Genomic DNA, 15,255 nt, shown 5'->3' with positions numbered 1-15,255 from the left:
GTCTCTCAGTCTTGCCTTGCACGCGCTCGCTTGCAGACTGCTGACTCGCGCCGCGCGCTAACACTCACAATGCCAGCCCTCGCAAACACACACATTTGTAACAACTGCCCCCCTTACAAAAAGGTCGACCCGACCTTCCTCACACTATAAAACAGAAAGGCAAAATGCATACAAAATAAACTAGAACATTTAGGACAGTTCAAAATCTCTCAAATACACAGGAGGCCGGCGGTGACGGACAGGGCGAGCAGCAATCTCCACCACCAGCTGGCTATCACCTGCATCACCGCCCACTGCCTCCTGAACCTCCTTGGGGACGTCCTCCATCGCTTCCGGGACATCTTTTTCGGCACTTCCTTCCTCCTCTGGGTCATCTGAACCCCAGGAGAAGCGACCATACCATGGCAGCGCCATAAGCGGTCCGCGTGCACTACCAACGCCCGCTTGTGACCTCTCCTGATCTTGTACGTGACCGCCGAGGGCACGGGCACGACGGTATAGGGCCCCTCCCAGGGGCTCTGCAGCTTCGGCGAGAGGCCACGCCTGCGTCGGGGGTTGTGCAGCCACACCCTGTCCCCCTCTGCATACCTGGCATCTTGCATGCGGCGGTCGTACAGCTCCTTCATAGCGCGACTCGCCGTCCTCAGCTTGCCGCGCACCTAACGATGGGCCTCTGCGAGCCGCTCCTGCAAGGCGGCGGCGAAGTCCGAGTCCACAGTAGGGAGATGCACGTCAGGTGGGCGCCCGGTGGCCAAGTCCACGGGCAGGCGGAGCTCCCGACTGAACATCAGGCAGGCGGGAGTGTGCTCGGTCGCCTCGTGCACTACGGAGCGGTAAGCCATCAGCATGGCGGGCAACTTAACGTCCCAATCGTCCTGCCCCGCCCCGCAGTACTTCGCTAGCTGCTGCAGAAGGGTTCGGTTGAATCTTTCCACCATCCTGTCACTCTGGGGAAAGAGAGGCGTGATCCGAGTCTTGTGTATCCCCAGCAGAGTGCAACACTCGCTGAAGACACGAAATTCGAATTCGCGGCCCTGGTCACTGTGCAGCTCGGCTGGCACATCAAAACAGGCGAAGAATTCACTCACTAACACTTCTGCCACCGTCTCTGCCTCATGGTTCGGGAGCGCATACGCTTCAGGCCACTTTGTAAAATAATCCATGGCCACTCATATATAACGATTTCCACGGGGCGTAACGGGAAACGGCCAGGCTATATCAACAGCCACTCGCTCCATGGGCGCTCCTACTGTGTACAACTGCAATGGAGCACGGTTTCTGCGGGCGGGCCCCTTCTTAGCATTACACACGTCACACGCTTTGCATCACTCACGTACGTCACTTCGCATGCCCGCCCAGTAGCAGCATTGGCGGAAACGGTGTAACGTGCGCCGCTCACCCACATGACCGCTCTTCACTCCCCCGTGCAGCTCTTTCAACACCTCAGCACGTAAGGCACGGGGCACCACCACTAGCCACGCATCACTCCCCACACCCCCAGCCACTTCCCAGCGCTTCACCAACACTCCCCGCTCGTCCACTCGCAACGCCTCCCACTGGTTAGCCAAGCACTTAGTGGCAGGGGTCTCCGCTGCCACTTTTATCCAGCCAGGCCGTTCGCCACCAGCCTCCAGCCAGCGGACAATGGGTGCGAGATCGGGGTCCATGCGCTGCGCCGCCCGCCACCGCTCATCACACTCAGCGGCACCTGCAAGCACCCGCAAGCGACGGCATGTGACGTCTGAAGGGGCGCCAGGTGAGTCGGCCTCAGGCGGGCGTGGACGAAGGGCGTCTGGCTCCTTAGCAAAGCAGTGTGAGCAACCTGACTCACACGAGCTTCGGCTCAGGGCGTCAGCGTTGCCATGCACACGCCCAGGCCGGTGCACGACGTGGTAGTTGAACTGCTCCAATCGGCCCAGCCACCGCGCTAACTGTCCCTCCGGCACCTTCAGCGACTTCAACCACTGCAGAGCGGCGTGATCGGTGCGGACAGTGAACTCAGCGCCATAGAGGTAGGGGTGGAAGTGTTCCAGCGCCTTCACTACTGCTAGCAGCTCTTTTCGGGTTACACAGTAGTTGCGTTCGGGCTTGCTAAACTTGGCGCTGTAATACGCCACCAGATGCTCCTTCCCGTCCCTCACCTGTGACAGGACAGCCCCGACGCCTTCAGCACTGGCATCGGTGTCCAACAGGTATGGCAGCTTCGGGTCAGGGTAAGGCAGCACCGGCGCCTCCATCAGCGCCTTCTTCAGGCCCTCGAACGCGGCCTGATATGGCTGGAAGTGTGCCCCTTTTCTGGTGAGGCGGTGCAAAGGGGCAGCCACTGTGGCGATGTCAGGCACGAAGCGGCGGTAATAAGTGCACAGGCCCAGGTAACTCCTCGCCTCAGTCACACTGCAAGGCACCGGCCAGTCTGCCACTGTCGCCACCTTCTGCGGGTCTGTGTGCACGCCCTCCTGGCTCACCACGTGCACCAGGTATGGCACCTCACGCTGGAACAGGAAGCACTTCTTCGGGCTGAGCTTGAGATTAGCCTTCCTCATGCGCTGCAGAACCTCCTCCAGCCGCGTCAGCTCCTGCTCGAAGGTGCCCCCGAACACGATGACGTCGTCCAGGTATACAAGGGCCGTCTTCCACTGGAGTCCATCCAGCACCCGTTCCATGAGGCGCTCAAAACAGCCAGGGGCATTGCAGAGGCCGAAGGGCACGACGTTGAACTGCCACAGGCCCTGCCCGAACGAGAAGGCTGTTTTTAGCTTTTCCTCATCCGCCATCTCCAGCTGGTGATAGCAAGACTTCAGATCCAGGGTGGAGAACCAGCGGGCTCCCACCAGAGCGTCCAGCGTGTCGTCAATTCTCGGCAGGGGGTAAGAATCCTTCACAGTCACGTCATTCAGCGCTCGGTAGTCCACACAGAAGCGCTGTGAGCCGTCCTTTTTCTTCACCAGGACTACAGCTGACGACCACGGACTGTCTGACCGTTCTATTACGCCCTGCGCCTCCAGGTCATTGACTGTGTGCTGCATCTCTTCACGGCGGGCCGGTGCAACACGACGAGGCGGGCACTTGATGGGCGCACTCGTCCCGGTGTTGATGGTGTGCTTGACAAGCGACGTGCGGCCCAGATTCAAGTCACCCTGACTGAACACATCAGCATGGCGACTAAGGGTGTCTGCGCCTCCGTCAGGTGGGTGGCGCTCCGCTGCGCCAGGTCCTCCAGAAAGCCCGGCAGCGGGCCCGCCACACGCGGCAGCTCTCCCTGCCGCCGCGCCTCGGTCCGCTGCACCTCTTCACACGCCCCAACCGAAGTACCGGCTGGTATATTTAGAGCCTTGTCAGAGAAGTTAGCCAGTAACACAGTGTCTAATTCTTCCCCCGCTCCTACGAGGCTCCTTCCAAGTGCCACACCGTCAGCCAGCCGCAGGCTCCACCAGACCCTCGGCCTCCTTCATCACACGTGTTAAACAACACTGAACGCGGGCCTCGGTGCGTGGGGGCAGCCTCAGTCGCTTCGTGGTAACTACCTCGGCACGCCTTACTTCACGAAGGAAAGGCACGTCATGGCCACGTACCGTCATTCTCTTCTGCCTGAAGTCAACACAGGCGTCCATCCTCGTCAGGTAGTCGTATCCCAGTAAACACTCCTCATCCAGGTCAGCGACGAAGACCGGCATGTCTTCCTCCACGCCACCTACACGCACACGAGCATTCACCGGACCCTGCAGCGACATGCAGTCCCCCTTTACTCCACACAGCTGTTGAGGCGAGTCTGGCAACCACTCAGCCTCCACCAACCCTGGCCGCATCAGCTTGTGATCTGCGCCACTGTCCACAGTCATGCGACACGGCCTCCCGTCCACGGCGCCTCTCACCTGCGCGCTGCCAACGGTGTAGTGACACTTCACACAAGCCGGGGCACTGGAGTTTTCGCCGGCTGAGAGGCGGCCCCTGCCTTCAGCCTGTAGTCGTTTCCCACTGACACTACATCCTTCGGGCTGGGGCAAGCGCTGGAGCGGTGTCCAGTCCCGCCGCAGTCCTCGCAGCAGGGCTGAAAGGCGACACGATCAGACCGGTCGAGAGAGCGCGCCCTTCGCTCCCTCGGGCACCGGGCCCTCACGTGCCCCTTCTCACCGCACCGCCAGCACCGCCCGCCGAACGCTCCCGGGCTCACCGCACGTGACACTGGCCTCCTCTTCACTTGAGCCTTGTGTCCTCTCACGTCACTGTGGGGCCGGGCGAAGGTAGACAGGGAGCTCGCGGTCTGCATGAAGGCCTCAAACTCCATTTCACGAGCCAAAGCCACTTGCACGTCAGCTGGGTGTGCCTACCTCACATAAATCTGCAGCTGGTGGTCCACCAAGGCATCCAGGAAGGCATCACGCGCCAACACGGTGACCATTTCCTCACCGGCCGTTGGGTACGCCCTTCTCACCAGTGCCTCTACGTCGTGGGCCAGCTGGGACAGCGTCTTGCCCCTCTGCTTCGTCCTCTTCTTCAGCTGGACACGATACACCTCAGCCTGGTGGCGGTGCCCGAAGCGACGACGCAGTGCCTCAGCAATGTCAGGAAAGGAGGCACGCTGCGTTGGCGGGAAGTGGCCAAAAACCTCGATAGGTGGACCCCTGAGAGCTGTGGCCAGCTGCAAGGCCTTCTCAGCCTGGTCCCAGCCCTGTGCAGCCGCTAGCAGATCAAACTGGGCAGCATAGGACTCCCAGGCCACCTTACCGTCGTACTCGGCAGGCTTGCGAGACTTGATGCAGGGGAAAGGCGAGCGAGGCGGTGAGGGTGGAGGTGACAAAGACAGTGCGCGCTCCATGCCGGACAGGGAAGCGAGGGAAGATGACGCCAACAAACCCGCGTTTCCCAGAGGACGCGAGGCCAATGGCGGGACCCCAGGAGCCCTCCACGGGCCCGCTGCTCCAACAAGGCCCCAGTCCCCGCCCACGGCATCAGGAGGGGCAGAAGCGACACTCCGAGGGCTCCCAAAACACCTCTTGTTGGGCCACGGGCACCCCGCCATATCCGGTTGGCGCCAAACTGCCTCACTCCTCATGTCTCTCACCTCATCCTACAGCGCCTGCAGGTCCTGCAGCAAACCCTTCACCGTCTACAGGTCACCCTTCACTGCCTGCGGGTTCTGCTCCAGTTCACCTCGCACACTTTCGCAGGAACGATCGGTGTAATCCTGCGCCTCCGCCCTCAAGGAGCCCAGGCTAGACTGCAGACCCTCCATCAACTGCTGTGTGTGTTCCGCCTGCCGCCGTGCCTGTTCTGACTGTTCTGCCCTCATAGACGCCAGCATAGACGTTATCAGCTCGAGTTGGTCGGGCTTCCTCTCACCCGGTTCAGCCTCACTACCACCGCCATTAGCCTCAGTATGCTCCATCACGCTAAAAAGTCACAAGCAACCACAAACACTGTAAAACACAGGGCACTAAATCCTCACTCCTGACACCACTGTTACCTTCTCACCCGTGGTTGTCCGCTTTAACTGGCTGCGTCAGCTTCGTTGTCAGAGTCCAGAGCACACAGAAGCACATCAGCACGAGGCACACAATTGGGGGTGGGTGGCGGGCACCGCCGGACAGAGAAACACCAGCTTACTCACGTCCTTTACTGAGTCCTCAGTTCACAGTACATCACAGGGCAGCCTCCACACACACATACACACAGGGCACTCAGGCACTCTACAGGCGTTCTCAGGGGCGGGCACAACAGGCCACAGCAGCAGGCAGCACGTCTAGATTAATAGAGTGTGCCGGGAACGTGCGTCTCCCAGTCTTGGCTTGCACGCGCTCGCTTGCAGACTGCTGACTCGCGCCGCGCGCTAAAACTCACAATGCCAGCCCGCGCAAACACACATTCGTAACAATATAAGAAAAAGAAGTTTTAACAAATACAGTGTTTTGCCTGCATTTCTGAGTTTTGGTCCATTAAATGCTGGAAAATACCAAAATGATCCGTTTTCTGCCATATTTCAGTTAATTAAACAAATAGTGTTTTTTGCCTGCATTCTGTGTTTTGGTGCAATATAACACGTTTTTGTTACTTTTACTTTGGTTTCTATATATTGGCTTGTTTTCATCAATTTTATGGCTTTGAAGCATAACAATGAAAAATAAATTTGATATACAAAATTTTCTATCGACATAGTTTTCTTTGAAAAAAAAAACACCTTAAAAACACAAAAATAATACGTTTTAACAAATATAATGTTTTCCATGCATTTCTGTTTTGGTGCATAAATTGCTGGAAAACAACAAAATAACCCATTTTCACATATTTCAGTTTTTTAAACAAAAGGTGTCTTTTGCCTGCATTTCTGTGTTTTAGTGCATAAAAACCTGAAAACTACGAAAAAAACTTTTTTTTTTTTTTGTTACTTTTACTTTAGCTTCTCTATATTCTCTTGTTTTCATCAATTTTAACGTTTTGAAGCATACCAATATAAAATCGAGTTAATTTTTTTCATAAAACATCATAAAAACACATAAGTAAGACGTTTTGGCAACCATACTGTTTTGCTTTCATTTCTATATTTTGGTGGACAAAATGCTGAATAACACCAAAATAATTCATTTTTTGCCATATTTCAGTTCATTAAACAAATATTGTGTTTTCCCTGCATTTCTGTGTTTTGGTGCAAAATAAGCTGAAAACTACTAAAATAACACGTTTTTGTAACTTTTACTTTGGTTTCTCTATATTGGTTTGTTTTCATAAATCTTATCCTTTTGAAGAATACCAATGTAAAATGGTTTAAATATACAGAATTTAAAATCGAGATAGTTTCCTTTCATAAAACAGTTTAAAAACACATAAATAAGACGTTTTATTATATATTGTCTTTTGCTTGTATTTCTGTATTTTGGTGCAAAAAAGCTTCAGTCGCACAGCGACCTCGTCATCAGTACTTAAAGATACACTTACAATACAATACAATACATTATATATTAATTCTAAATATTTGGCCCATTAACAGGGCTAAGTCCTGCAGCGAATTTCTCTACAATATGTGATAGTAAATTTCTTATAAAAGCTATCATGCAGCGCTAGGCATAATTATAAATCTAATAAATTTAAGTGCAATAAATTAAAGTTCTTATCTAAAATAACACTAAAATGTGTTACAAATAAGTTATTTTTCTGTATTCCAGCGTTTTATGCACACAAACTCTGAAATGTAGGCAAAACACACTATTTGTCTAAGGAACTGAAATATGTAAAAAATGGGTTATTTTGGTGTACTCAAGAGTTTTATTCACCAAAATTAAAAAATGCAAAGAAAACACTATATTTGTTAATACGTCTTATTTATTTGTTTTTAAGCTGTTTTATGAAGAATCTCGATTGAAAACTTTGTTTATTCAAGTAATTTTACATTTTGCTTCAAAAATATATAATTGATGAAAAGAAGCCAATATAGATAAACCAAAGTAAAATCAACAAAAAACGTGGTAATTTAGTATTTTTCAGCTTTTTCCAGTAAAACACAGAAATGCAGGAAAAACACACTATTTGTCTAAAGACCTGAAATATATAAAAAGTGGGTTATTTTGGTGTATTCCAGCGTTTTATGCACCAAAACTCTGACAATGCAGGCAAAACAAACTATTTGTCTAAGGAACTGAAATATGTCAAAAATGTGTTATTTTGGTGTATTCCAGCGTTTTATGCAGCAAAATCAGAATTGCAAGCAAAACACACTATATTTTGTCTAAGGAACTAAAATGTGTCAAAAATTAGTTATTTTGGTGTATACCAGCGTTTTATGCACCAAAAATCTGAAATGTAGGCAAAACACTTCTCTAAGGAACTGAAATTTGTCAAAAATGGGTTATTTTAGAGTATTCCAGTGTTTTATGCACCAAAAGTCAGAACTGCAGGCAAAACACTATATTTCTTAAAACGTCTTATTTGTGTTTTTAATGTGTTTTATGAAAAAAACTATCTTGATTGAAAATTTTCCTTATTCGTCATTTTACATTGTATTACTTCAGAACGATAAAATTGATGAAAACAAGCTAGTATAGAGAAACCAAATTAAATTAACAAAAACGTGTTATTTTAGTAGTTTTTAGGTTTTTTGCACCAAAACACAGAAATGCTAAAAAAAAAACACTATTTATGTGAGGAACTGAAATATGTAAAAAAATGGGTTATTATGGTGTGTTCAAGCGTTTTATGAACCAAAACCTAAAAATGCAGGCAAAACACTATCTTTGTTAAAACATCTCGATTGAATTTTATTTTTATTAAAGTTATTTTACATTGATTTGCTTCAAACCGATATAATTAATGAAAACAATCTAATACAGTGAAACCAAATTAAATGGAACAAAAACGTGTTATTTTAGTAGTTTTCTTTTTTTTTTTTTTTAACCAAAGCAATGAAATGCAGGCAAAACACACTATTTGTCTAGGAACTGAACTATGTCAAAAATTAGGTTATTTTAGTGTATTCCAGCGTTTTGTGCCACAAAACTAAGTATTGCAGGCAAAACACACCTATTTTCTAAGGAACTAAAATGTGTCAAAAATGGGTTATTTTGGTGTATTCCATTGTTTTATGCAACAAAACTCAGAATTGCAGGTAAAGCACAGTATTTGTCTATGGAACTAAAATGCGTTATTTTGGTGTATTCCAGCGTTTTATGCACCAAAACTCAGAAATGCAGGCAAAACACACTATTTGTCTAAAGAACTGAAATATGTCAAAAATGGGTTATTTTGGTGTATTCCAGCGTTTTATTCGCCAAAACTAAAAAAAATGCAGGGAAAACACTGTTTGTTAAAACGTCTTATTTATTTGTTTTAAAGCTGTTTTATGAAAAATATAAAAACTATCTCGATTGAAAATTTTGTTTATTCAAGTCATTTTACATTTTGCTTCAAAACGGTATAATTGATGAAAACAAGCCAATATAGAGAAACCAAAGGAAAAGTAACAAAAACATGGTAATTTAGTAGTTTTCAGCTTTTTTGCACCAAAACACAGAAATGCAGGGAAAACACACTATTTGTGTAAGGACCTGAAATATGTTAAAAATGGGTTATTTTGGTGTATTTCAGCGTTTTATGCATCAAAACTCTGAAATGCAGGCAAAACACACTATTTGTCTAAGGAACTGAAATAATTCAAAAATGGATTATTTTGGTGTATTCCAGCGTTTTATGCAACAAAACTCAAAATTGCAGGCAAAACACACTATCTGTCTTAGGAACCAAAACGCAGAAAAGCAAGAAAAACACTATATTTGTTAAAACGTTTTATTTATGTATTTTTAAGGTGTTTTATGAAAAAAAGTATCTCGATTGATCGTCATTTTACATATTCTTTATTTCAAAACAATAAAATTGATGGAAACAAGGTATTATAGAGAAACCAAAGTAAAATTAACAAAAACGTGTTATTTTAGTAGTTGGCAGCTTTTTTGCACCAAAACACAGAAATGCTACGAAAACACACTATTTGTCTAAAGAACTGAAATATGTCAAAAATGGGTTATTTTGGTGCATTCAAGTGTTTAGTGCACCAAAACTTAGAAATACAGGCAAAACACTATATTTGTTAAACCGTCTTATTTATGTGTTTTTAAGGTGTTTTATGAATCTCGATTGAAAATTTTTTTTATTCAAGTTATTTTATATTATTTTGCTTCAAAACGTTATAATTAATTAATACAAACCAATATAGATAAACCAAAGTAAAAGTAACAGAAAAAGATATTTTAGTAGTTTTCAGCTTTTTTTGCACAAAAAACACAGAAATGCAGGCAAAACACACTATTTGTCTAAGGAGCTGAAATATGTAAAAAATAGGTTATTTTAGTGTATTCCAGCGTTTTGTGCAACAAAATTCACTATTTTTCTAAGGAACTAAAATGTGTCAAAAACTAGGAAATGCAAGCAATTCACTATATTTGTTAAAACGTCTTGTTTATGTGTTTTTCAGGTGTTTTATGAAAAAAAAACTATCTTGATTGAAAATTTTTTTTATTCATTTTACATTTTGCTTCTAAACGATACAATTGATGGAAACAAGCAAATATTGAGAAACAAAAGAAAAAGTAACAAAAACGTGTTAATTTTTAAGTTTTCAGCTTTTTTTGCACCAAAATTCAGAAATGCAAGCAAAACACACTATTTGTGTAAGGACCTAAAATATGTAAGAAATGGGTTATGTTGGTGTATTTATGAGTTTTATGCAATAAAACTCAAATTTGCAGGGAAATTTTTTTTTTCTTTTTTTTGTCTAAGGAACTAAAATGTATTACAAATGGGTTATTTTGCTGTATTCCAGCGTTTTATTCACCAAAACTCCGAAATGTAAGGAAATCTCACTATTTGTCTAAGGAACTGAAATATGTCAAAAATATGCTATTTTACTGTATTCCAGCGTTTTTTTCATAAAATACCTTAAAAACATATAAATAAGACGTTTTAACAAATATAGTGTTTTGCCTGCATTACTAAGTTTCGGTGCATAAAACAATTCAATACACCATAATAACCCATTTTTTATATATTTCAGTTCCTTCAGTTCCTTTTACCGGCCCGGTAGCTCAGTGGTTAGAGCGCTGGTTTTACAAGCCAGATGACCGGGGTTCGATTCTCCGGCCGGGTGGAGATATTTGGGTGTGTCTCCTTTCACGTGTAGTCCCTGCTCACCTAGCAGTGAGTAGGTACGGGATGTAAATCGAGGAGTTGTGACCTTGTTGTCCCAGTGTATGGTGTGTGCCTGGTCTCAGGCCTATCCGAAGATCGGAAACAATGAGCTCTGAGCTCGTTCCGTAGGGTAACGTCTGGCTGTCTCGTCAGAGACTGCAGCAGATCAAACAGTGAATTACAGTGAATTAGAGAAATAGTGTGTTTTGGTAGCATTTCTGTGTTTTGGTGCAAAAAAGCTGAAATCTACTAAAATAACACGTTTTTGTTCATTTTACTTTGGTTTCTCTATACTAGCTTTTTTTCATTAATTTTATTGTTTTCAAGCAAATCAATGCAAATTGACGAATAAGCAAAATTTTCAATCGAGATAGTTTTTTTCATAAAACACCTTAAAAACACATAAATAAAACGTTTTCACAAATATAGAAATTTTGTCTTCATTTCTGAGTTTAGGTGCATAAAACGCTGGAATACTCCAAAATAACCCATTTTTTACATATTTCTGTTCTTTACACAACTAGTGTGTTTTGCTTGCATTTCAGAGTTTTTGTGCATAAAACGCTGGAATACACCAAAATAACCCATTATTGACACATTTTAGTTCCTTAGCCAAATAGTGTCTTTTGCCTGCAATTCAGAGTTTTGTTGCAGAAAACGCTGGAATACACTAAAATAACATGTTTTTGACATATTTCAGTTCCTTAGACAAATAGTGTGTTTTCTGGGTTTTGGTGCAAAAAAAGCTTAAAACTACTAAAACAATACGTTTTTGTTACTTTTACTTTCGTTTTTCTATATTGGCTTGTTTTCATCAATAATATCGTTTTGAAGCAAAACAATGTAAATAAGTTGAATAAAAAAAATTTCATAATAAATAAGTAAGACGTTTTTACAAATGTAGTGTTTTGCCTGCATTTCTAGATTTTGGTGCATAAAAGGCTTGAATACATCAAAATAGCCCACTTTTGACATATTTCAGTTCTTTAGACAAATAGCGTGTTTTGCTAGAATTTCTGTGTTTTGGTGAAAAAAAGCTGAAAACTACAAGAATAACACGTTTTTCTTAATTTTACTTTGGTTTCTCTATATTACCTTGTTTCCATTAATTTTATCGTTTGAAATAAAACAATGTAAAATGATGAATAAGCAAATTTTTCAATCGAGATAGTTTTTTTCATAAAACACCCTAAAAAAATCTAAAACTTTTTAACAAATATAGTGCTTGCCTTCATTTCTGAGTTTTGGTGCATGAAACGCTGGAATATTTCAAAATATCCCATTTATGACATATTTCTGTTCCTTAGACAAATAGTGTGTTTTGCCTGCAATTCTGAGTGTTTTGCATAAAACGCTTAAATACACTAAAATAACCCATTTTTGAAATATTTCAGTTCCTTAGACAAATAGTGTGTTTTGCCTGCATTTCTGTGTTTTGGTGGAAAAAAAGCTGAAAACTACTAAAATAACACGTTTTGTTTACTTTTACTTTGGATTCTCTATATTGGCTTGTTTTTATCCATTATGTCGTATTGAAGCAAAACAATGTAAAATGACTTGAATAAACAAAATTTTCAGTCGAAATGTTTTTTTATTTATAAAACACCTTAAAAACACATAAATTAGAAGTTTTTACAAATATAGTGCTTTGCCTGCATTTCTAATTGTTGGTGTATAAAACGCTTGAATACACCAAAATAACCCATTTTTTACATATTTCAGTTCCTTAGCCAAATAGTGTGTTTTCGTAGCATTTTTGTATTTTGATGCAAAAAAAGCTGAAAACTACTAAAATAACACGTTTTTGTTAATTTTACTTTGGTTTCTCTATATTACCTTGTTTCCATGAATTTTATCGTTTTGAAGCAAGACAATGTATAATGATGAATAAGCAAAATTTTGAATTGAGATAGTTTTTTTCATAAAACACCTTAAAAACATATAAATAAGACGTTTTAACAAATATAGTGTTTTGCCTGTATTTTTGAGTTTTTGGTGTAAAAAACGCTGGAATACACCAAAATAACGTATTTTTGACATATTTCAGTTCATTACAAAAATAGTGATTTTTGGTAGCATTTCTTTGTTTTGGTTGTAATCGCCATAGGATAGATAGGACCATTGTACATAAGTATACTATTCATTATAGAAATCTTATGCAATCTTTCGTTATGTGGTGCAATCTGTGTAAATGCTGACCTCGCCTTTTCCTTAAACAGGGGTTGCAGGTGCTTCTCTATTTCATAAAACTAATTAGTACTTCGTTGCATTCATGATTGACTCAGATAGATAAATAAATTAATATAATCTCCATAGGTAGGATTCATTTTATATAGGTATCACTACCAGTGAGAAATAAATGTAAGGCACGACACAATACACCCAGTGGACATTTCCCCCGTCACATGACCGACGCTCTTGTCTCAGCATCTTGGAGGCTGGGCGCGGTGGGCAGAAAGAAGATAACCAGCGACTGGGAAGTGCGGGGTGCGTCAAGTGTGTGTGTGTCTAACCTGTGTGCTGCGGGAACTTAGTGACTCTGTGAACTCAGTGACATTACAGACATTTTTCCGAGTTTAAAACACGTTTCCGTATGTACTTGTACGTGGCGTGTGGACAGCACTTGTAAATTTGTACATCATATACTAACTTTTTTATACTGAGTTTTTCTTGTACACCTGGGTTGTTAAGAAACACTAAAACTATCAGTGAAACCGCTCGGCTGGACAATAAAAAAAATAATAAACTGAATAACTTTATGTGGGCCTAAAGAATCTACAGTTGGCCTGCTAATCAAAAAAGTTAAGCTTCATACAATCAAAACGAGCTTAACATGGTGCAAAAAAGCTGAAAACTACTATAACATGTTTTTGTTAATTTCACTTTGGTTTCTCTATACTAGTTTATTTTCATGAATTTTACCGTTTTGAAGCAATACAATGTAAAATGATGAATAAGCAAAATTTTCAATCGAAATAGAATTTTTTTCATAAAAAAAACTTAAAAACACAAAAATAAGACGTTTTAACAAATATAGTGTTTTGCATGAACTTCTGAGTTTTGGTGCCTAAAACGCTGGAATAGTTACTCCAAAATAACCCATTTTTTACATATTTCAGTTCCTTAGACAAATAGTGTTTTTTGGTAGCATTTCTGTGTTATGGTGTAAAAAACCTGAAAACTACGGAAATAACACAATTTTGTTAATTTTACTTTGGTTTCTCTATACTAGCTTGTTTTCATCAATTTTGTGGTTTGAAACAAAACAATGTAAAATGACGAATAAGCAAAATTTTCAATCAAAATTTTTTTTAATAAAACACCTTAAAAACACATATATAAAAAGTTTTAACAAATATAGTTTTTTGCCTGCACTTCTGAGTTTTGGTACATAAAACGCTGGAACACTCCAAAACAACTCATTTTTGACATATTTAAGTTCCTTAGAAAAATAGTGAGTTTTACCTTCATTTCAGAGTTTTGGTGCATAAAACGCTGGAATACTCCACAATAAACCAATCTTGACATATTGCAGTTCCTTAGACAAATAATGTGTTTTGCGTATATTTCAGAGTTTTGGTGCATAAAACGCTGGAATACACCAAAATAACCCCTTTCTGACACATTTTAGTTCCTTAGACAAATAGTGTGTTTTGCCTGCAATTCTGAGTTTTGTTGCATAAAACGCTGGAATACACTAAAATAACCCATTTTTACATATTTCTGTTCCTTAGACAAATAGTATGTTTTGCCTGCCTTTCTGTGTTTTGGTGCAAAAAAAAAAGCTGAAAACAACTAAAATAACACGTTTTTGTTACTTTTACTTTGGTTTCTCTAGATTGGATTGTTTTTATCAATTCCCGACGTCGGATATTGCTGGGTTGCCATTGATCGCTGGCTGTTTTAATACGCGACTCGGTATACAGCCAGCCAGCTCGCAAGAGACACACATTCTAAAATTCATATCATAATAAATCTTGAGGTATTGAGTCTTTGTACTGCAAACCATTAATTCCAAGTGTTTATCCTAACATTATCCATATGATCTGGTAATACACACTCTACAAAACTGTTATTATAAGCTTAATACTCACAGTCGCGGTTTCAATGCTCTCGCATTTTTACTAGTCTCAACTACATATTTGGTGTGAAACATTTTTTCATATAGTTCAACAGAGAGCACTATTTCTCCTCTAAATATTACAAAGGAATACATTCTGTAATAATCTTGGTAGAGCAACATTTTTGCGGCCGAAGGCATATCAAACTGAAAAGACTAACTGAACTCGGGAACACCGAGCCCTCTCAAAACACCAAAACAACCCCGCGGCCCGCGGTTGTTTAGAAACTCGTGTGGAGTAGGGTGACCAGACGTCCCCGATTTCAGTGACCTGTCCCCGGCTACTGCTGTCCCCGGTTTTCTGTAACTGAAAGATCACTTGATGCGTAAAAAAAAACTACTCCTTTTGATTATGATAATTATGTCCTTCTATAATTACTCTTTTAGAATGTCAAGAATAAGGAGAAGGCCTTATTTTTTTATATAGTTCCCGTGAAGACGGTGAAGTGTATAGCGGACACATTTTA

General features: G+C 42.3%; 1 protein-coding gene across 1 annotated transcript; it reads right to left on the bottom strand.

The window, feature by feature from the left end:
• Window positions 1-659: 659 nt before the first annotated feature.
• LOC123511108 lies at window positions 660-1,163 on the bottom strand. The gene has a single exon (XM_045266730.1). It carries the CDS (start codon window positions 1,161-1,163, stop codon window positions 660-662), a length of 504 nt encoding a protein of 167 aa, XP_045122665.1.
• Between the last annotated feature and the right edge of the window lie 14,092 nt (window positions 1,164-15,255).

This window comes from Portunus trituberculatus, chromosome 31, assembly GCF_017591435.1.
Source record: "Portunus trituberculatus isolate SZX2019 chromosome 31, ASM1759143v1, whole genome shotgun sequence".
In the NCBI taxonomy this organism is placed as follows: domain Eukaryota; kingdom Metazoa; phylum Arthropoda; class Malacostraca; order Decapoda; family Portunidae; genus Portunus; species Portunus trituberculatus.
The sequence above is the reverse complement of the archived record's forward strand: the minus strand, read 5'-3'. Positions and strand labels throughout refer to the sequence as shown.

Coding starts and splice junctions, on each gene's coding strand:
- LOC123511108 (XM_045266730.1), bottom strand. CDS start 1,163: ATGGATTATTTTACAAAGTGGCCTGAAGCGTATGCGCTCCCGAACCAT.